The 21,575-nt window shown below is 46.5% G+C and overlaps 1 protein-coding gene across 1 annotated transcript in view; it reads left to right on the forward strand.

Moving 5' to 3' along the window:
• Nucleotides 1-20,801, forward strand: part of LOC135920576 (uncharacterized) — a 49,347-nt gene extending 28,546 nt beyond the window's left edge. The window contains exons 7-9 of the mRNA XM_065454901.2: nucleotides 475-619; nucleotides 16,559-16,828; nucleotides 20,417-20,801. Of these exons, the coding sequence (XP_065310973.2) occupies nucleotides 475-619; nucleotides 16,559-16,828; nucleotides 20,417-20,544 (543 nt within the window). The 3' untranslated portion in view covers nucleotides 20,545-20,801. The remainder of the gene's footprint in view (nucleotides 1-474; nucleotides 620-16,558; nucleotides 16,829-20,416) is intronic.
• The last annotated feature ends 774 nt before the right edge of the window (nucleotides 20,802-21,575 follow it).

Below are 21,575 nucleotides of genomic sequence, written 5' to 3' on the forward strand. Positions count from 1 at the left end.
GTATTTCTCGATACCAAAGGGGGGAATACATACAAGTGAAGCGCAGGCGAATTGTAAAACGTAACTATCAAATATCCGTAACACAAACATTTTAATTTAGAAATAGCGTAATGCAGCTATAAGAATTGCGTGATTTTTTCAATATTGCTGCTCTGTTCAGGTCTAATTTTTTCAGAGACTACACACGTTTTCAAAAAATTTGTTTTGTCCCATTTTTTTCTTCTTCTCATTTTGTAAGTTCTGCGTATTTCACCTTGCGGCGTCTTCTCTATTGCGTACGCAGAAAACTTCTTTCTAGTCACTTCCTTTCCCACAATGCAGTTTCTCATCTGAAAATAGCTACTAAATTTACGCCTCAAAAGTTCACAATGTGTTTTAAAGAGTGCTATATTTGAATACGTTTTCTCGAGTGTTCTTGATGTGACGAGCAACTCCTGAAAATTATCTAAAAGACAAATCTCCTCATGTCCGCAGGTGGTGGACATTGTGTCCCGTCGGACGCTGGGCCCAAAGGAGATCGGCGAAATTTGCTTTCGCACTCCCACTGTCATGCGTGGCTACTACAAGCGGCCGAAAGAGACAGCGGAGTTCTTCGAAGGTGACGGCTGGTGTAGGACAGGTTGGTGCGATACCTATTCTGCTAGCTTGCCAGCACGGCAATCTGCAACCTCAAATCAAGAACTTCGAGGGCGCCTAAGCTTCGCCTTTAAGAGTGGAACGCGATACCATTCGAAGATCCCCAACCGCTTCTAACGCTTCCCGGAAACCGGAACCTATGCAACCGTAATATTTAACGGAAAACTCCGTCCGCGAACGCTATGCATGAAGACAAGCTTTCTGTTAGAAAAGCGGCCTCTTGCGTGGGCCGATCCCGGAGGCAGTACACAGCCACGCCAAAAAAGAATACATAATTTTCAGGTTTCTGTTATTGCTTCGCCTTATAATATTTGAGTCTCAGAACAGTTGACAGAAAAGGCATGCTCTGTCGGTATATTGTTTCATGACATTTGTTTGTGAGTTGTCAATCTCAAAATTCCAATGAATAACTTTGTCAGGAAGATAAATCAAGGTATAAGCAAATTTATTGATAGAATGGTCTGGCAATACAATCCGCATATACAGCTTGTCGTATACCAAGGTGTGGCATACGGATGTACGTTAATATACACGGAAATTTTCGCCCATGGACAACTCCGGCGACACCGACATCCACACCAGATTTTCCGCGACATGGGGTCCTTAGCCTTATCACGTTAGAATGTCTCGATCCGAAGACTGGACGTATCGAGGTAGGTCAGTCATGATGATGTTGCGCTGGTGAGTAGGACGAGGTCGCGTTTTTCTGTTTTTTTTTTGTTTTCTAGAGTAAACACACCACGTTCTAGGTAGTGTGTTTACTGCGGAATGCAGTAAACACACTACATTAAACACACACTACGTTTACTGCGGAATGCTATGTGGGAATGCGAAAGCAGTATAATTGCTTAGGTGGAACGTTTTCGATAGGTGTTTTTGACATGCATTAAAGTTCTTTCTGCTGAATTCCATGTGTGTGTCTGCGTATGGGTTGGCCACACGCTGGAAAAATTCGGGCGATTTTGCAGCAGAACGATCTAATGAGGTGAAATCAAACTTTATTTTATCTTTCAACAAAGAGAGAAAGAGGAGTGGTGGTAAAAAGCTGCATTAGTGCAGCTGTCCTAAGCCCGGCCCTCTACAGCACAATTCGACAGCGTGTAAGTGTAACACAGGTACATGACAGCTTAACATAGTCTAGGCACTTTACAGAAAATATGAAGAAAGAATAAATGTCTAATACAGTAACATGGATGTACAGGCAGTAAATTGGGCTTTTCATGTAGCGCAAAGAAGGCCAAAACGGTATCAGGTACGTACAAAATAATTTCAGAAAATAAACTGTGGCATTACATCTCAAACAACAATGAAAACAAAAATGAATACATAAGACGCATCAAATTCGATATAAATAGAGGGGTTACGTATATATATATATATATATATATATATATATATATATATATATATATATATATATATATATATATATATATATATATATATATTGTACTGAAGGCACTTGGCAGTGGGCATGGTGCCAGTGGAGGAGAAGAAGACGACGTGAAGAGCTTGCTTCCCCGTTACGATATAGCGCCGATCTGTTTAAGCCTAGCGCTACAACCTATAACTAGGGACCTTTCTGCTAGGCGAACACCCCCGTTGCATTTGGTGGAGGTGCTGGGTTTACCTTCGACATCCTGGAACTCCGCAGCCGAACGCTATCACCAGCTGTTGCAATGGATGAACCGGGACCATCCCAGGCTGCTGCTCCCGTGCCCCCCGCCATCGTCTGTTCTGGCGTCATCCGGCAGCGCGATCCGGCTATATTTAGCGGCACAGACGACCACGACGTGGAAGACTGGCTCGCCGAATATGACCGTGTAAGCGCTTATAATAGGTGGGACGACCGCGCCAAGCTGACAAACGTCATCTTTTATTTGACTGACGTGGCCAACCTATGGTTCCGCAATCATGAAGCCGATCTTACCACCTGGTCGGCTTTCACGGCAACTTTGGCAGAGGTCTTCGGCCGTCCCGCCGTTCGCCGGCTTCGCGCTGAGCAGCGCTTGCGTGGTCGAGCTCAACGCCAGGAGGAGACCTTCACTAGTTATATTGAAGACGTGCTCTCGCTATGCAAGCGCGTCAACTCGTCTATGGACGAAGCTGACAAGATCAGGCACGTCATGAAAGGCATCGATGACCAAGCCTTCCAGATGCTTGTCGCGAAGAGTCCGCGGACGATTTCCGAGGTCGTACAGCTCTGTCAGCAGTACGACGAGCTGCGCAAGCAGCGTGCATCAACTCGCGCTGCTCAGCAGGACACCACGGATCTATCTCCGTTGGATTTCGGCCACAATGCTACCGACATCTCTGCTTTAATGCCGGAGCTAAAGCAGTTCATCCGTCAGGAAGTGGCCCGCCAACTTTCTCTGGCGAACAGCACACCCGAGCCGTTGACATCCTTGGCTCCATCGCTTCGCCACGTCATTCAGACCCAAGTTGCCGCGGCGCTGCCATCTGCCCCTCCTCCGCAGCCTGCAGCTGGACCACTCACTTACGCTGACGTTGTCGCCCGGCCTTACGCTCCTCCGGCTCCTGATGCCTACCGGGCCACTGCCACCTTCCATGTGCCGCCGCCACCTTCACGCCCGATGGTCGTCCCTAACTCGGCCGCTGGAGCCCCTGTCGTCAACCCGTGGCGAACACCTGATAACCGGCCAATATGTTATTCATGCCATTTTCCGGGCCACGTAGCACGATTCTGCCGCCGTCGCAGCCCCCGTTTACCTGACAGTGGGGGTGCCTCAAGCTACAGGTCTGCTCGACTTCCGCGTCAGGACCACTCTAACCTTCCTCCGGACACCTCTTACAGTCGCCTCCCCTTCGATTCACGCCGGTCGCCTTCCCCACGTCGCCGATCCATTTCCCCGATGGTTCGCCGACCCAGCCCAGCCCGAGAGGAAAACTAGCAGTCGCAGTTCCAGAGGCAAGAACTGCGTTTCCGTCGAACATTTTAAGGCCTCATTCTGCGCCGGCGAACGAAATTGAACTGTCCGTAGACGGCGTCACCGTACACGCACTTATCGACACCGGAGCCGCCGTTTCTATTATTAGTGAGAAGCTCTGCCGAAATTTGAACAAAGTGACCATTCCCCTTACTACTCTTTCTCTGCGTACGGCAACCTCGCATCGCGTTCAGCCTTGAGCGTCGTGCACAGCCCGGGTTGTCATTCAAAGCGTTCTGCATGTTATCGAATTTGTCGTCCTGCCTCGTTCCTCGCACGACGTTATTCTTGGTTGGAATTTCCTATCTGTGAATCAAGCTCTTATCGACTGCGCTCGTTGCGAACTTACGTTATCAGTGCCGCGTTTTGACCCTGACGACTATTATTCTCCTAAAGTTGTTGCCGCCTCTGACATCGATATTGCACCTTTCTCCGCTGCTCTGGTTCCTGTGTTATGTAGCTCTGCTGCGAACTCATCTGTCCTGTTTACGCCGTCGACCACTTGCGCGCGCCGCCGGAACTTTCTGCTTCCGTTTGCTGTCGTCACTTTTTGCGAAGGTTCTGCTGCCCTTTACGTGTGCAATCCGTCCGCCTGCCCATCATCCCTACTCCGCGGCGAGTGCCTGGGTACAGCTGAAGCTTTTGATAGCATTCTCCCGGCCACCATGTTTGGTGATACGGCATCACTTCCGATTTGTACCGTAACTCCTGCCGCCGCGACCGATGCCCCTGTAGACGTCTTCGCTCGTTCCGTCGACGCAGAACTCACACCTGCGCAGCACACCGAAATCATCAAGCTCCTCCAGCGTTTTCGTGCCTCATTTGACATTGGCCAACCATCCTTGGGCCGGGCGTCCGCAGTCGTTCACCGTATCGACACCGGCCAACAAACACCATTGCGCCAGCGTCCGTATCGTGTGTCGGCCGCTGAACGCCGTGTCATAGACGAGCACGTTGACGACATGCTGGAGCATGGCATCATCCAGCCCTATAACAGTCCCTGGGCATCTCCGGTTGTCCTCGTTAAAAAAAAGGATGGCTCCATTCGGTTCTGCGTAGACTATCGCCGCCTTAACCGAATAACGCGCAAAGATGTATATCCTCTGCCGCGCATCGACGATGCCTTGGACAGTCTGCAGGGAGCGGAATTCTTTTCCTTCGCTGGATCTACGCTCCGGGTATTGGCAAGTGCCCATGGCGGAGGCTGATCGCCAAAAGACAGCCTTTGTAACTCCTGATGGGCTATATGAATTCACCGTCATGCCGTTCGGCCTCTGCAACGCGCCTGCCACTTTCGAGCGAATGATGGATAGCATTCTTCGAGGGCTGAAGTGGAAAACGTGCCTCTGTTATTTGGATGACATTGTGGTTTTTTCCACCGACTTTGCGACGCACCTCAGCCGCCTCGAGCAAGTGCTTGCGTGCCTCTCCACTGCAGGACTGCAACTAAATTTGAAGAAATGCCACTTCGGCGCTCGCACGCTTACTATTCTCGGTCATGTAGTTTCCAAAGACGGTATCCTCCCGGACCCCACGAAACTTAGCGCCGTAACCGAGTTCCCCAAACCAACCACCATGAAAGAGCTTCGCAGTTTCATCGGCTTGTGCTCATATTTCCGGCGCTTCATCCGTAACTTTGCCTCTATCATCGCCCCCTTGACGCAGCTTCTCACCGGCAGTTCTGACCTATCAGCCTGGTCCCCGGCATGCGACGACGCATTCCAAGAACTGCGACGCGTTCTCACCTCTCCTCCGGTACTGCGACACTTCGACCCATCTGCACCAACTGAGATCCATACGGACGCTAGCGGTGTCGGGCTCGGCGCTGTTCTTGCGCAACGCAAGGATGGCTTCGAAGAGTACGTCGTCGCGTATGCCAGCCGCACCCTTACCAAAGCCGAGGCGAACTACTCGGTTACTGAAAAGGAATGTCTGGCCATCGTTTGGGCAATCGGAAAATTTCGTCCTTATGTGTACGGGCGTCCATTTGACATCGTGACCGACCATCATGCCCTATGCTGGTTATCTTCCTTAAAAGATCCAACTGGTCGGCTCGCCCGCTGGGCATTGCGCCTGCAAGAGTACGACATCCGCGTTGTTTATCGCTCCGGCCGAAAACATTCAGACGCAGACGCTCTATCCCGGTCACCCCTGCCCTCCAGTCCTGTCCACTCGTCTATTTCCACACATGGAGCCTTCGCCCTCAACATTACCGACATGCCATCAGAGCAGCGCAAGCACCCATGGATCTCTTCGCTTCTTGACTTCCTGTCTAGCCAGTCGCCAGCGCCAATTTCTCGGACGCTCCGCCGTCAAGCAGCGCACTTCATCATTCGGGATAACCTGCTGTACCGCCGCAACTACAATTCGAGCGGTCGCAAGTGGTTGCTTGTTATACCCCGACACCTGCGCCCTGACATCTGCGCCACGTACCACGACGATCCCCAATGCGGCCACGCTGGTGTCTTAAAGACATACTCTCGCATCCAGCTTCGGTACTACTGGCGCGGTATGTACCGCTTCGTTCGCCAGTACGTCCGGTCCTGCCTCATATGCCAACGACGCAAGACGCCACCTCAACATGCCACCGGCCCCTTGCAACCTTTACCATGCCCCGCGCGCGCGTTCGACCGCGTCGGCATTGACCTATACGGTCCGCTTCCCAACACTCCAAGCGGCAACCGCTGGGTTATTGTCGCTATCGACCACCTCACGCGGTACGCCGAAACTTCAGCCCTAGCATCTGCCACAGCAAAAGACGTCGCCAGTTTTCTCCTTCGAAACCTGATTTTACGCCATGGCGCACCTAGAGAATTACTGAGCGACCGCGGTCGCGTTTTTCTCTCCGACGTCATTGCAGCATTGCTAAAGGAGTGTCGCATCATTCACCGCACCACCACGGCATATCATCCTCAAACTAATGGGATGACAGAGCGTTTCAACCGCACCCTTGGCGACATGTTGGCCATGTATGCTTCATCTGACCACTCGAATTGGGATCGCATTCTGCCTTTCGTCACCTACGCTTACAACACCGCCAAGCAAAGCACCACTGGGTTCTCCCCTTTCTTTCTCCTTTACGGACACGAACCTTCATGCACTATGGACACGATTCTGCCTTACCGACCAGATGCTTCGGAGTGCACGACTGTTTCTAGAGCGGCTGCTTACGCCGAAGAATGTCGCCAGCTCGCTCGTTCGTTGACATCCCAGGACCAGTGGCGCCAAAAGCATCGCCATGATTCATCTACTGCGGCTACGTACTTTGCTCCTGGCTCGCTGGTCTGGTTGTGGGTGCCCTCTACTCCTCCAGGCCTTTCCTCTAAGCTGCTCTCCAAGTACCACGGTCCTTATAGGGTACTGAAAAAAACATCCGCGGTCAACTACCTCATCGAGCCAACGGAAGCGCCTTCCGACTAGCGTCGTCGCGGCCAGGAAATTGTGCACGTCTCCCGGCTCAAGCAGTGCCATGACCCCCCTGTGTTTTCCTGCCCTTAGGTCGCCAGGATGGCTACTCTTTCGGTGGGGAGTGATTGTACTGAAGGCACTTGGCAGTGGGCATGGTGCCAGTGGAGGAGAAGAAGACGACGTGAAGAGCTTGCTTCCCCGTTACGATATAGCGCCGATCTGTTTAAGCCTAGCGCTACAACCTGTAACTAGGGACCTTTCTGCTAGGCGAACACCCCCGTTGCAATATATATATATATATATATATATATATATATATATATATATATATATATATATATATATATATATATATGTATATATATATATATATATATATATATGGGGGGGAATACACATGCTCATGCATACTCCTATGTGCACAATAATCAAATACAAGTACAAGAATCACACAGCCGGATTTCGCAAACAGAAATAAGTGAAAGAGGAACGAGGAGAAATAGTATCCCGGTTTAATCCACAGTTAGGGTGTTTAGAAGATCAGAAATGCGGTAGGATACGGATTAATCTCGGCAATTTGTACGACAAAAACGTGTTACCCAAATGTCTGTATGTCTCGTGTTACAGAGAATTTCGCGACGATTCAGGTTAAACAAATTTACGTAATCAACATTTCTCCTTGTCAGCGTAGTTCTGTACATGCATGCTAGACGAAATGAATAATTGAATACAACCGGTATTATTTTGTATTCGTAAAAATACTTAGACGTGTGGTCTTTGGAGGACAGATTGGCTACAGCGCGAATTGCTCGTTCTCGACATAATTTTAGTTTAGTGATATCTTGTTTTGATGTTGTTGGCCAGACTAGATTAGAATATTTTAATTTAGAAAGAAAAACTGAGTAGAAAAAAAATTAATTTTATTTTATGCTTAATGGTAGGTCTGTCGTGACTATGTCTTCTCTTGTGTTCTCTTGCTTCTTCTTCTGAGGCGGGCTTCCGTGGGCAACCACGTTCCACAGCTGCCGCATTGGTAGACGCTTCGGAGTGAATCGCAGTTGGCTCAGCACCGATGAAATCCAAAGAGCAGGTGACGCGCGGGTGGCAGCGACGGGACGTGTGTAATGATACCCGCACTAGGCACACGCCATTTTATATACTCATGATTTGGCGTCGAGGGTGCATCGCCGTAGACGCAGCACCGGTGAAAACCGAAGATCAAGTGACACGTGCGAGGCAGTGACGGAGGCAGTGACGTCACGTGTGCATCGGCGCACGCACTAGGCACAACTTTATTCAGCCGTAACCATGGAGACACCCTGGCGTCGGGTAAGCGTGCTCGTCTCAAACCCCGGAGGCCCGCATTCGGTTCCATGCCAAACGGAAATTTACCGAATTTCCTTTTTGGAGGCGTTACTTTACTTTGTTTACAGAAAGCTGCTTGACAAATTTGACGTCAGTTTTTGACGTATATTCGCTCTTCGTGCCGTCGGCCAATTTTCGTGCCATCTTTCAGTCACGCCGCCGACGACAACGCTGGATTCTCGCTTAAATGGGCATATGGTGCTTTTTCGTTAGTAAGGAGAGCACATACACGCAATCACAATCGGTTCGTGCCACTGCACTCTATCACCGATTGAAACAGACAGTGGTAAGCTAAAAGCTTATAGCTGGTCTAATATCATCCATGTATACAGGGTATGTGTGAGAAGAAAACGCAAGCAATGTTCAGGTGCAGCATGCCTTCACACGTAGACGTCACGTAGAACCTAAAAACACAGTAGAACAAATTCTAACGACCGCACCTGCATAATTGTTGCGTTTGGACACACAGCGTTCTGGAAAAAAAAGACATTTAACGATGTCAAAATAACAAAAACATTACGAAAGGAGGAGGAAAAGTCATATTCGTCATGTGTGGGGGTACTTCCATTTACTGGGTTATTTCTTCTGCCAGGCGGCGTGAGGTGGCCGTAAGCCCTTGACTTTCGGCGTTTTCCAAAGCTAAGTTGACCGTTCGCAGCGGGACTGTGGCATCCGAGCTGGACACCGCTACCTCCCAGTCCGAAGTCTCATTAAGTTGGAGTGCCATCCTAGGCTTTAGCCTGGAGCAGTCGCTCAATATATTTGTCAGGTCCGCTGTGGGCGTCGTAGTTTTTGCACTTAGGTGAGAACCAGCCAGGATCTATTAGTGAATACTTGTTAGGGCTGGCAAATGAGCCCGTCTGCAACTGTCTCCAGGTAACCTGCGCAGTTTATCCAGTAATTTATGTAGAGGGGAGTAATTTATGTGGAGTAATTTATGTGTCTACATTCGCGGTAGTGCGTAGTAATTTCATGGAACGTCACCATGCGATCCTTCGGTGACCCAGGCCGAGGCCTCCCACTACCCCGCTGACAAAACCGCGGAGCGTAACTGCAGGCAGCCTCTATTCCTGGGCTCGAGTTAGGAATGGGCCGGGACCCAGATGTTTTGAATCAGAGATGAGGTGGTGGATATTTGTTTCGAATATGCATTGCCGATTTGTGGATTTTGTCACTGACAAAGTTTGTAATTGCGGTTTTAGAAACGCTAAATCTGATTTTGGCGGTGGTGCCATTTATGAGAGATAATATACACAAAGTAAGAACAAACACTCCACAGTAACAATAAACTTCAGCATTCTGTTTCGTTAGGTGAGTAATGCCACTTACAACTTAGTTTAAAATCTGATGTGTTCTTACTCTTGTTGGCAACTCATTCCAAACTTTTGTGCGGGCACAATGAATAACGCTTCGCCGCACAATTTGCTATATTTTTTCCAAGCTGAAACTGCAATAAGAATATTGCCTAGTGTTATTAGGATTTCCGAGAAAAAATAGTCAGTGGTGGTAGAGAATTAGTTTGGGTAATGTTGTTTATAGTGACGCAAAACTTACAATTCCGCAGTGACATAAACGGTAAGAAACCAAGCTGTTGAAAAACGTTTGTACTTGAAAGGCACAATGGTTTTCTTCTAATAATGCATAATGCCAGTAAATCGAGACGTGGTAAGGAGGATAAACATGTTTTATATGTAAGCCCCGGGGATATAAGGCAGTAGCTAATGTAGGGGTGGCAGAACGAAAACTACAAAGAACTAAGCACTGAAGAGCGAAAACGCTGTTTGCCTTTCATCAGAGTGTAGCACCCAAAGTCTAATTGCCTACATGCATTGTTTACGTGGTGATTCCAATGCAAATGAGTGTGGGAAAGAACTCATTATATTTTTACTAAAACGCTTGCTCTATTCAATTGGTGGATTTTATTCGCATGCCATGACAGCCGCTTTTTGATAGGAGTTCATTGCGAAAACGTTCGTGCTGTAGGTAAGCGTTATAGAACCACAGTTATTCAAATTTACCCATTTTAATAAATCCCAGTTGGGCAAACTTAATCGAGAGCACTGCACTATGGTCTCCCTAATTACTGAGTTGAGTTTTTGGACATTAAAAGCAGCACTCCTTTCCCCAGTACGGCGAGTAAGACAGGATTTCTTCTTACAGCGCACTTCTCAGGCGCCGTGAGGCTTATAGCGCGTGAAAAAGTCAAGGACGAAAGGCAGACGTGACACACACAGGCGCTTGTGTGTATCACGTCTCCCTTTCGTCCTTGTCTTTTTCACGCGCTATAAGCCTCACGACGTCTTACCAACAAACCTATATCACTGCTTTACAGCATCTCTTAGGCACCTACCAAGATAATGTAGCGCGAAGGCACAATTACAAAGCGAAAAACACAGGTGCCTACCGGGATGTTTATTCCGGCAGGCACCTTCTCCTGCCGTATGCTTCGGCGTAACCGAGAGAACGAGCACAGCGAAAGATGAAAGCGAACGCGGAGCGCAGCGGGGTATGAAAGATGCGAGGACGCAAGCGGCGAGGAGGCTGCGGTGGAACCACGAAGCGGAAAGCGGAAGAGGGTATGGCGAAAGCGAGAGAAGAAAAGCGTAGTGTACCGACGATGGCTACAAGATGGCGCCAGACTAGCGCCTAACGTCTGCTAGGACTGTCGGTAACGGCTACTGTGAATCGCGCCCACGCGTCACCCACGTGCTGGCTTTCGTGATCTCCAGATTAGCAGTGTTACATGAGTTCAGAATGCGTTCTCTGTCTGCTCTTATCTCCGCACAGTTGCCTTTATCATTACTCTCCTTGCTGGAGTGTATGGCTTCACTCAGACTCGGCGGTTCAACGAGGCCCCGTAGTGAAGCAAGCCCCCTAGCGAAGCAAGCACTCTTCTTTACTGGGCCTCAGTGCTGGCCTTAAATGAAGTTATTTTTCTTTCCTTCCTTCCAGATAAGCAAGATAGTCGCGGCACACTTCGCTTCATTTGCAACGTGCCTAATGAGACAGATTGTCCGTGCCAGCCAATATATCGCGAAATAATAATGTCACGTAGTAGTGACGCTGACGAGGGCAGCAAAATTTTTATTAACGAAACTAGCATTTTTTTCGGGCGAACTTATGCCCTCAAAATCAGGCTACACTCAAAGAACGATAGCGGTGAATACGCTCTGCGATCGTCGAAAATTTGATGAGCGGGTCAAGCGCGTCGGCTTTTATACATAAGCCGTCGAATGTTCCAGAGTAACCGCTGGGACCCGCGTGCCTTCCACATAGTTCTACATTATTCGCGTGGCGCACACATGCAATCAGATTACACAAGGTTCGGTAACAGACAGCGGATGGAACCGTCGATAGCATTCCAGAAACTTCCGATACATGCAGGCGCGTTCTGCGCCGTGCGATAACATTTGTTAGGCGGTGAAATGTGTCGCCCGATAAAGACAAGCACGTGTCAATAATAAGTTCAGAGCGGCGCTCAAATTTCTTTTTAGGGAGTATTGTAAACACCGGTGAATTTTTTTCTATCTACAGGCATATGGCACCTAGAGGCAGTACGCAAAAATGTTACCTATGCAGTATTATTTTTTATAATTTGTGGTTTCACGTGCCGAAACCACGATATTATCATCAGGCTCGCTATAGTGGTCTAATTTTGACCACCTGGGATTCTTTAACTTGCACCCACTGCATCATACGGTGTCATACACGTCTGAAGATGCCCGAAATTTGTCGATATCCTCGCTTTCCTCGACGACACCGTTGGGGTGGGGGTGGGGGGGGGGGGTGACAGAAGACCTAGCTACGCCACTGGTCGTGCTTGACACGCAGATTTTCGGCTATCGCCGTCTCTGCTACTTGTCCCTTTCAAATTGTTTGCATCAGTATATCGCGAATGAAAACACGTGTAGATCTGAGCTCAAATGTCGCATTAGAGAGTATCGTAATCGTCGTTGATATTTTTTTCACATTCCCTTTTCTATGGATTTCTGCAATTCTAGTCAGTACTACACCGTATGGTCAGCCTTCTTCCCTGCGCATTGTATATTCAGACGACTAGATTCCGCAGATTGTGACTAAAAGTTACCATCGGCCCTTCCATTAACAGCTGTGCACACTGGTATGCAACTCTGAACGAATTGTCGCACTGTATTGTGAGTCTCACTAACGCGCTTATTTACACAGCCCTGACGTATCGCTGGTGCAGGATTTCTGAGATTGTTTATCCTGTACCGTAAATAAACCTATGCAAGACAAAGCGGCAAAGTTAACACATGAAAGAGAATGCCTGTAATGCACTTTCTCTCAGTTTTAGCGAACCATGACAGGCCACTCTACGAGAAGTTGAATTAAATGGCAAGGATATAAATTTTTGCTTACTACTATTTTTTTGTGAATGCTGAGGATACATGCTACTAAATTGATATTTGTCCCGTCCTATCTGTTTGAAGAGACAGTATAGTCATTAGAATATAAGAACGAACTGTCTGAGCAGCGTGTTACAACGTTTTGCCATCAGCTTTGCCCCGAGTTTTCACGACCCACACCACGGTGTCTGCGTGGCTGTGCCATTATGTGGAGCACGAGTTCATGGGCTTGATTACAGCGCCGGCAGGTTCACGCCTATGGAAACAAAAAGCGAAGTCGCTTTTGTATTGCGCGCTTCGGTTACGCGTCAACGTCCTCAAGGTGGCCGAAATTTATCGGAAGCGCCGCGCAATGTTTTATGCCGTAGGCCCATTGTTGCTGAGGAATGCCCATAGTTTAGGTTTCAAGTTTCACAAGTGCCATGATTCTACGTTCTTCGTAACTTCGAGCTCTAAACCTTTTTTAGAGCGCAGCTCTTTGGCGTCCGTTCCTGGGTTTCGCGTCGTCGTCGGCGTTGTCGTCGGCCTCGTAACCAGCTCCGCCCCCCTTTCATCCCCCCAGCGCTAGCAGCGACCGACTGATACCGCTGGATGCCGCTGACTCCACTAGAGAGTCAAGATAACGTGACTGCATAGAACACCGTCGCCGCCATGCAGAAAGAGGAGGAAAGGGTCCCCCCCCCCTGTTCTTGTGTGGCGGATAGGGTGCTCTTCAGTTGCCGACGCGCCGGTTATTTTACGTAGGCCCCGGCACGTCGACGAATACGTGACCACCTTCCCACGGCTAGACCTGGTTCTTAGCGCTGCGGAAGCGAGGGTATCATATTGTTTGTGTCGGCATCGGCGGCGTTGTCCCTGAAACCAACTCCGTAGCTGGGGTTGACTCGCTATCAGCGTCAGCGGCATCAGTCAGTCGCTGCTATCTCTTCCCTCCTCCCTTTATCGTGTTGTCCGCTTGCTGCGCGCGCTTCTGCCCCCATCGTTTGCCGCTGGGTGTACACGCCGCCCCCCCTCCCCCCTCTTCCTGCGAGTCTCCGGTTGTCAAAGCGCCGGCTCGAACTTAATTCCTTTCTTCGCTCCTCCTCCAATGCAACCCCTGTGCGGTGGCAATCAGAGAGCCAGATCGGTGGCGGCGGATCTGTATATGTGCACCGGCCGAGCCGAAATTGCCGCTGCCGTTCGCCCTGTGCGGTGGCAATCAGAGAGCCAGATCGGTGGCGGCGGATCTGTATATGTGCACCGCCCGAGCCGAAATTGCCGCTGCCGTTCGCCACTGCGAAATTATCTGCCAGTTCTTTCTGAGCCATGAGCGAGACGACCGATGGAAGTCCTCCGTCTGCTGCTGCTGCTGCTGCTCCCCCACTACTAACACCGATGTTAGTAGTGGGGGACTTTAATGTTGACATAAAGACAAACAGCAATTTCCTAACACTTATGCGGGAGAACATCCCGTTCCTCTCGCTCGTAACGCGTCCCACGGCTGTGACAACCTCGCGAGGCACTTGTATAGATCTCGTCTTTGAGAATCAAGCATTGGTGTACCAAGTCGAACATATATCAGTCTATTTCTCCGACCACAAAGCTTCCTTCATGACTGTCAAGAAGTGTTAGTGGAGTCTTTGTTAAAGGAATACGTGTGAAAAATAAAAAAAAATTCTGTGATAGCGCATACATGTGTTGCTCGATTTCTTTGCCTCAATCTATCGAAAAGGTGAAACAGCTTATTTGCTGCGCTCAAATTTCGCATTAGGAAGTAACGTAATCGTCGGTAATTTTTTTTGGCCGAACAGCTTTGCCCACGCGAACTTGGTTCACAGGCGATTGCCACATGTGACCCATACTAATTTCCTGAAGAAATCGCACAAACACCTTGCACAGCGCAGTTTTGAGAAGAATCTTTGACGTTGAAAGCTGCAAGGTATTCCAATAGCTCAACAAAAGTTTTTAAATGCGATGCACAGCAACAAAGACATTAGACACTGCAAGATGAATGCTTTCGTCCAACGAAATCCAGAACGTTGCCCCCGTGGATTTAACTTCACGTTCAACTTCATAGTTTTCTGGTGTACACACTAGAAATGTTCTCCGTGGCTAAAAGCTGTCGTAAACAGTTCGACTGGTCCCAGTAAGCGTTGTATATTTACATGGCAGCGCGGGAACAGATCGTGCTCTTGAAGGGCACTCAAACAGGAACACTAAAAAGTAAGGCATTTGAAAGCATATTGACCTAAAAAACATAGCAAGGGAAATTTCTGTGCACCTTGGCAGGGCGCGCACTGTGTCAAGGTGCCTGACATGCAACATTCACGGTGACGTTTCGCGGTGGCGTAATGACCTAAGAACTGCATACTGGCAAAAAGAGCAAGATGTCGGAAATAAATGAATGTCAGAGAATAACTGTCCCTTACACACGTATACATATGTTTAGAAGATAACAAAACACAATGTCTGATCTGTGCGAGACAGTTTAGTCGTGTTTATGTAATTATTAAGGAGTTTTCTCATGTCGTGTTTAATGGACTACAATTTAGCAGTACAACCCAAGGATCAGTATATTTAACTGGGACGGGAAAATCCCTTGCAGAGACATCAGGTGTCCGCAGGCTTTTTACTGCCTTTCGACAAAATCGCCCCAAATGCTTGGGGGGGGGGGGGGCGACTCTGCCTAGCCGTACGTTACTCAGCCATGTCCAAAGAAAAGGGCAATCCTGATGGTTGAGCCAATGCCAAGTAAAAGGGCTTTTACTAATAATAGAATGGTCATAACAGGGTGGTCATAACAGGGTGGTCATAATAGGGTTTGTGGAATAAGCAAGTGCCTTAGAAATATCCAGACTTTATAGTTGTGTGCGCGACATAGTGAAATGCTTGGATAAGAACATAAAACTCATACGAAAAGGAGCGTTGTCGCATCATCCTTGTTGCAGCTAAGTGTTCGGGATGTATGTTCCCAGAACAAGCATTTGAGAAATAACTGTCATCACGTGTCATTTTGTGTGTATGGTTGTTTGCTTCGCACTAAACTTATTGTATGCAAGAAAACATAGACTAGCCATCCCGACTATAATTCTTATTTAATGTCGTCTCGTCCGAGCTTGAACAACAGTCGAGGTTAGTCACCAAATAAGTTATATTCAAAATATAGTGGTCTGGCAACTCTGCCGCGCACAATGTCGATGTTGCGGCGAGGCATTACAGCCAGCAGGAAAAGACAAACGCACAGGTAACTGCAGCGTTCGCAATATGTACGTTATCTTCCTTAGCAGAATACTGCAGTAGAAACTAGGCTTTTACGAAGACGTGCAGGTTGTAACCAATGCCTAGGTATCTCTAAAAATGACATATAAAATACGAAAGCACGAAAAATGCGCACTGAGGATACAGCAAACAAATTTAGTGTCAAGAAGTTTGAAAATGTTGCCCTATCCATTCGCATCATTGCGGAAAAAAAAATTGTGGCATTGTAGCGCATCGTACAATGGTTTCTTCTTACAAGAAACGCATTTCCTGATAAAAATATCTAGCTGTGTCCGACGGGCTAGATCAACACCTTGACTGTGAGAGGCACCATATGTTTTGTGGGGGACTCTGTAGCAGTTTTTCCCACATCATGTTTCTTGGAGTACAGTATAAGTAACCGAATGATTTCTTGTTTTAACTCTACCGCCGGGGAAATCAGTCCTCCATGCCTGCGCATCACTCTGCGACCTTTAGCTCAACATCACAGCACCACAACAACGAAATTATCCGGCGGCTTGAATGTTATTTAGCTACAAATGTGACGATAGTGGCGATTAAGCCGTGCTTTCACTCTGGTAAACTAAATGATTTCAGGCGACGCTGGCTACTACGACGAAAACGGACGGTTCCACTTCGTGCAGCGTTTGAAGGAGATGATCAAATGCATGGACAACCAGGTCGTACCCGCGGAACTCGAAGGGCTACTGCTCCAGGAATACTCGGGAGACATCTCTGAAGTGGCCGTGGTGGGACTCGAGCACCACGAGCTCGGGCAAGCGCCTGCGGCTGCAGTCGTGCTCAAGAAAACACCCGGTCGCGATGCACTCGCCGGAATTGCAGATAAGATGAAGGCTACAATAGCAGGTATGTTGTATGAAGATAACCTCTTGAAATCCGTTTGCCTCGTAGCTCAACATTATTGTTTACCTGAAAAATAAAGACCTTCCGCAAAAACTTTACAAATCGAAATTTTAGTCTGTGCCTTTCAGTTTAACATTATTTGTGTAACTGCTCAACAGTGCTATTCACAAAAACGTAAACCCTGAGCAGCAGCTGTAGTATTGGTCACAAAACTTGAAGGCTTCGTCAGTCTGCTCTTAGCGCACCTGGTGGTCATAATCGCGCGAAGGCAAAAAATCGTTCCTTCGTTAAAACAAAATCTTATTTTGTATCGCCGTAGAAGTGCATCTCAGGAACGCACAATTACCTTGTCAAAGAAAGTACCAAGCACAAGTTTTGGACCACACATTTGCATTTAAGAAGCTGGGCAACAATATATTTGACGCACTGTATCTCGCTCACATTTTATATAAAACCTTTAATATTTCACTTGATGTATAAAAATACATATGCTTATTCCATATGAGCAATATCAAGTAGAAATAAAGCAAGAAATACATTCTAGGCCAAGTCTTTCTTATCGTACAAGATAGAGAGTGAGTGAAAAAGCACGTAAGATATATGAAAGTGAAAGTGAAAGTGAAAGTTTATTTTCTTTTCAACGAAAAGAGGGCGCCAAGACAAAAGGCAAGAGCCTGACAAGGTCCCGGTCACCCGTAAAACAGCTGGCATTGTGCATAAGCACTTCACAACAAAATACACAATGAATTTCTCAAGCATTGTAAAAGCATGAAGCAGTAAGTTAACATGCACAAAATTTGTACAAGAAAAGAATAAATTGAGTACACAATTTATCGTATTAGGGGTGTAAAGACACAACATCTTTTTTATACAAACATAAATATATCAGTCCTAAAACAAAGAAACAATATCATAGGTAGCAAAAAAATACAAATAAATACAACAAAAAGTAGTAAATAAATACAAATAAATACAAAGTATGTCGACTAAATAAATGTATCATTCCGTTTGTTCCAATAGGTATTTTTTAATTGTAGATTTAAAGCGTTTTTGTGGAAGGTAATACTCAGTTTCAAAGGGAAAGTTATTTATTACCGTGGGAATCTGGTAGCTTAGTGTTTGCTTGCCATAATTGGTGCGTGTGATAGGAACAAGCTTACGTTTCGTCCGAAATGCATAGCGGCTGTTGGAATTATCTGGGCATGAAAAGAACAATCTATGATGATGGATGTACTTAAGTAGACAGAAGTTGTATACTTCTTTTACTTTAAGGATGCCATATTTCTGAAATAGCGGTAACGTAGGTAAATCTGCAGGTCTGCCATGAAACCCTTCAATGGCACGTATAGCGCGTTTCTGAATTGAAATTAGTTTGAGGTAATTGTTGGACGTCGTAGTTCCCCATACAAGGATACAGTAAGATAACCTTGAGTATAGAAGTGCGTAATACATGGATATCTTTAACCAGGGGGGCAACAAATGAGATATCTTATACAAACAGCCGACTGTTTTACTTAAATCAGACATTAATTTGGTTATACGAAAATTCCAAGAAAGGTTCTCATTGAACCAAACACCAAGAAATTTCTGGTTTGAAACACGTTTTAATTCAGTATGTTCGTAGCAAATTTTCAGAGCGATACTTGCTACTGTAATAATAGGCTGAAAAATTATGTAGTTAGTCTTTGATAAATTGAGGCTTAGCCGATTCGTCAATAACCAGTCATGTAACTTTCGTAAATATGCATTTGCCGTAGCCTCCATTTGGGACAAGGAGTGGGATGAAAAGAAATATATTCGTATCGTCAGCGTACATGACCAGATTAGGCGATTCGGATATCTTAGCGATATATATATATATATATATATATATATATATATATATATATATATATATATATATATATATATATATATATCCTATCCGGTATGCGCTTTCATTGACCGTTTATCTGGCACGATCAGAACACTTGGCCTAGAATATATGTGTATATATATATATATATATATATATATATATATATATATGATAGGGGAAATTTACTTAACAATGGAAATTAATAAAGACTACATTTACGGTGATGACAATTGATACAAGAACTAATCTCCGCTAATGGGGCACGAACCCACGTCTTCGCATTACGCATCAGATGCTCTCACCAATTGAGGCAGCAGGGCGCCGTTTTTCCATCCATTTACTGTATGGGTGAGCTGGCCTGCATTGGCAGTTTGTTGAGCAGTAACGGCAGATGAAGCACTTCCACCATTAGCTTTGCTCATTACCCCGGAAGAAAAGCGTAAACGCGGGAACGCGTGGCGGGCGCCAAGGGAATTCTCTAGCGGCAGTTGTGCACTGGATGCGACGCCCACGCAAGCGAGTGCTTTATTTCATAGGGCTCACCGCATGCCTTGTCGCCGCCGTTCACCTCACCCTTCTGCCACACTTTCCTCCTCCGCTTTCCTCCTCATGCTTCCACTGCCCCCACCAACACCGGTTCTATAGCGAACTGGAGTTGCCCCCACCTCCTCGGCCTTCCTCCTCGCGCACTCTCCGCCCTCGCCGTCTTTCATCTCCCGCTGCAATCCACGTTCTCCTTTTCATCCTTCGCTGCGCTCGTTCGCTCGCCTGCGGGCGAAGCCGAGGCACGCCTAACGACGCCGACGCTCAACGCAGAAGCGGGCGCCTCAGGGCTACGCTCTAAAATTGATCCGCCACTGTGAATCGATCCCTAGTCGGCAGCCAGTGTTTACATTATTTTGCATGGCAGTCTGAGCAGACTCCGGGGCATCTATGAGTCACTATAAGCTTGCACCGTGTGAGGCCTGCACCCAGTAAAGAAATCCAAAAAAGTGCCGATCTTACACGAGTAAATAAAGTTCTTACTGTTGGACATGACTCGCCTCATTGCATATGTTAGATGAGTTTCGATGAAACTCTACCGCATACACTGTGGTGGCCTTCAAACTTAGCTTGGCCTTTGCAGTTAGTTTTCTTTAGTTTGCAATGCTGTGTTTTCACCAACAAGGTCAACGCAAAACAGGCCTAGTGCCTCACTTTGCTCGCAGCGAAGGTGATAGTGATTACAGGAATAAGTGCAATTTTCACTGTTTCCGTGGGATGTTTTACAATTACTTGAGCCTTGCTTATCTACGACGTTTACCATGACTTAGGATGTTTGGAACAACTTTTACCGAATCCAGAGCGATAAATCATGTAAACAACGGAATATCTAATGTTAAGTGTTGTATAATGACTTACAGAAGGAAAATTAACCAGATTCTACGTAAGTGTGAAATTTAATGTACGCCAGAGAAATTTGTGCGCAGCTGTTTTGCTGGTCTCTACTAGTCCCGAAGTTCTAGATAATGTATTGCGCTTTACGTTAAAGTATTCAAGTTCACATACACTATATGTAAAATACTATTTGCACATGTTGCCTCTTGGAGACGAAGCACCTAATTAGTTCTCAGGATGGAATCACTTAAATTGTGTGATCTATGCTATGGCGACCGGTACCAGATACTCAGTCATGATTCGCTATTGCGTCTACTATAACCCTGGATCTAATATACACACATCTCTTACTGCAGGAAACTTGGCCAGGCACAAGTGGTTATATGGAGGCGTGTTCTTCCTCGACTCCCTACCAAAGACAGACACTGGGAAAGTCAACAGAACAACACTGCTTCAAAAGTGTGCTACTTCGACGCCTCTTTGAAGTTATAGACTCATCTTTGGGAAATCAAACACTTATCCTAGATGGTTCATCGTAATAAAGCTGGCGTTGAGGCCCCGAAGAAAAGAGGTTTTATTATGCGTTAATAATTTATTGCATTCAGCACCATAAATTTTGTGGCGAAGTAAAATACGAGTTGATGATTTTTAGGTTCTCGCGTAATTTTTTTTAAAAGTAGCCTGGAAAAGCCAGCATAATTCTTGCCCTTGAGCTGAATTATACGATTATACGACTAGGGAAACATTACTAACGCTAAAAATGAAAAGTCATAATCAAGGAATTGCCAAACAGTTACTAATTATCTTTCAAATTATTTACTTTATGGTATATAAAACAATTTGTGAATTATAGCCGGTGATTTTGCAAGCCGTATCCAGTTGCAACTAATCCCCAGAGTGGCTCCTATTTCGAGATATTATTTCCTAAAGTGTGGGATAAAATACACTTGTGTTCCAGTCGCAGAGCACTCTTCGTCGACTCTCCAACCACGTTGTTGCGTGCTTGGGTGCACCTTACGCCCCAAACCTGCAGCATGGGCCAGAGTAAAAATAAAATTGTTACGGCAGCGCGGGAAGCAAGGAAGAAGACCATGACCACGTGACAGAAATCCGAGTTTTCGAAGGAACGACCTCTGATCCCCTCATTAACACACATTTATATATATATATATATATATATATATATATATATATATATATATATATATATATATATATATATATATATATATAACTTTAGCATTTCAGCAGAAGTAGCACGATATAAGGAGTAAGCATACAAACAAGATATGCACACAAATGAACATACCTTTTTAGATAAACGCATTGGTATATGCGCTTACCATGAAAACAAAACATGAGAGGTCGTACAAGTGTATATGAAGATAATTCATTACGAGCAGAAACCAAACAGCCCAAATGCATACTCGTCTGCCGATAATTCTTGTTGCAAAAAGATGAAGGAGGCTTAAGCTTCGCCTTTAGGAGTAGAACGCGATAGCACTAGAAGATCCC

Source organism: Dermacentor albipictus, chromosome 3 (assembly GCF_038994185.2).
Source record: "Dermacentor albipictus isolate Rhodes 1998 colony chromosome 3, USDA_Dalb.pri_finalv2, whole genome shotgun sequence".
NCBI classification, from domain to species: Eukaryota; Metazoa; Arthropoda; class Arachnida; order Ixodida; family Ixodidae; genus Dermacentor; species Dermacentor albipictus.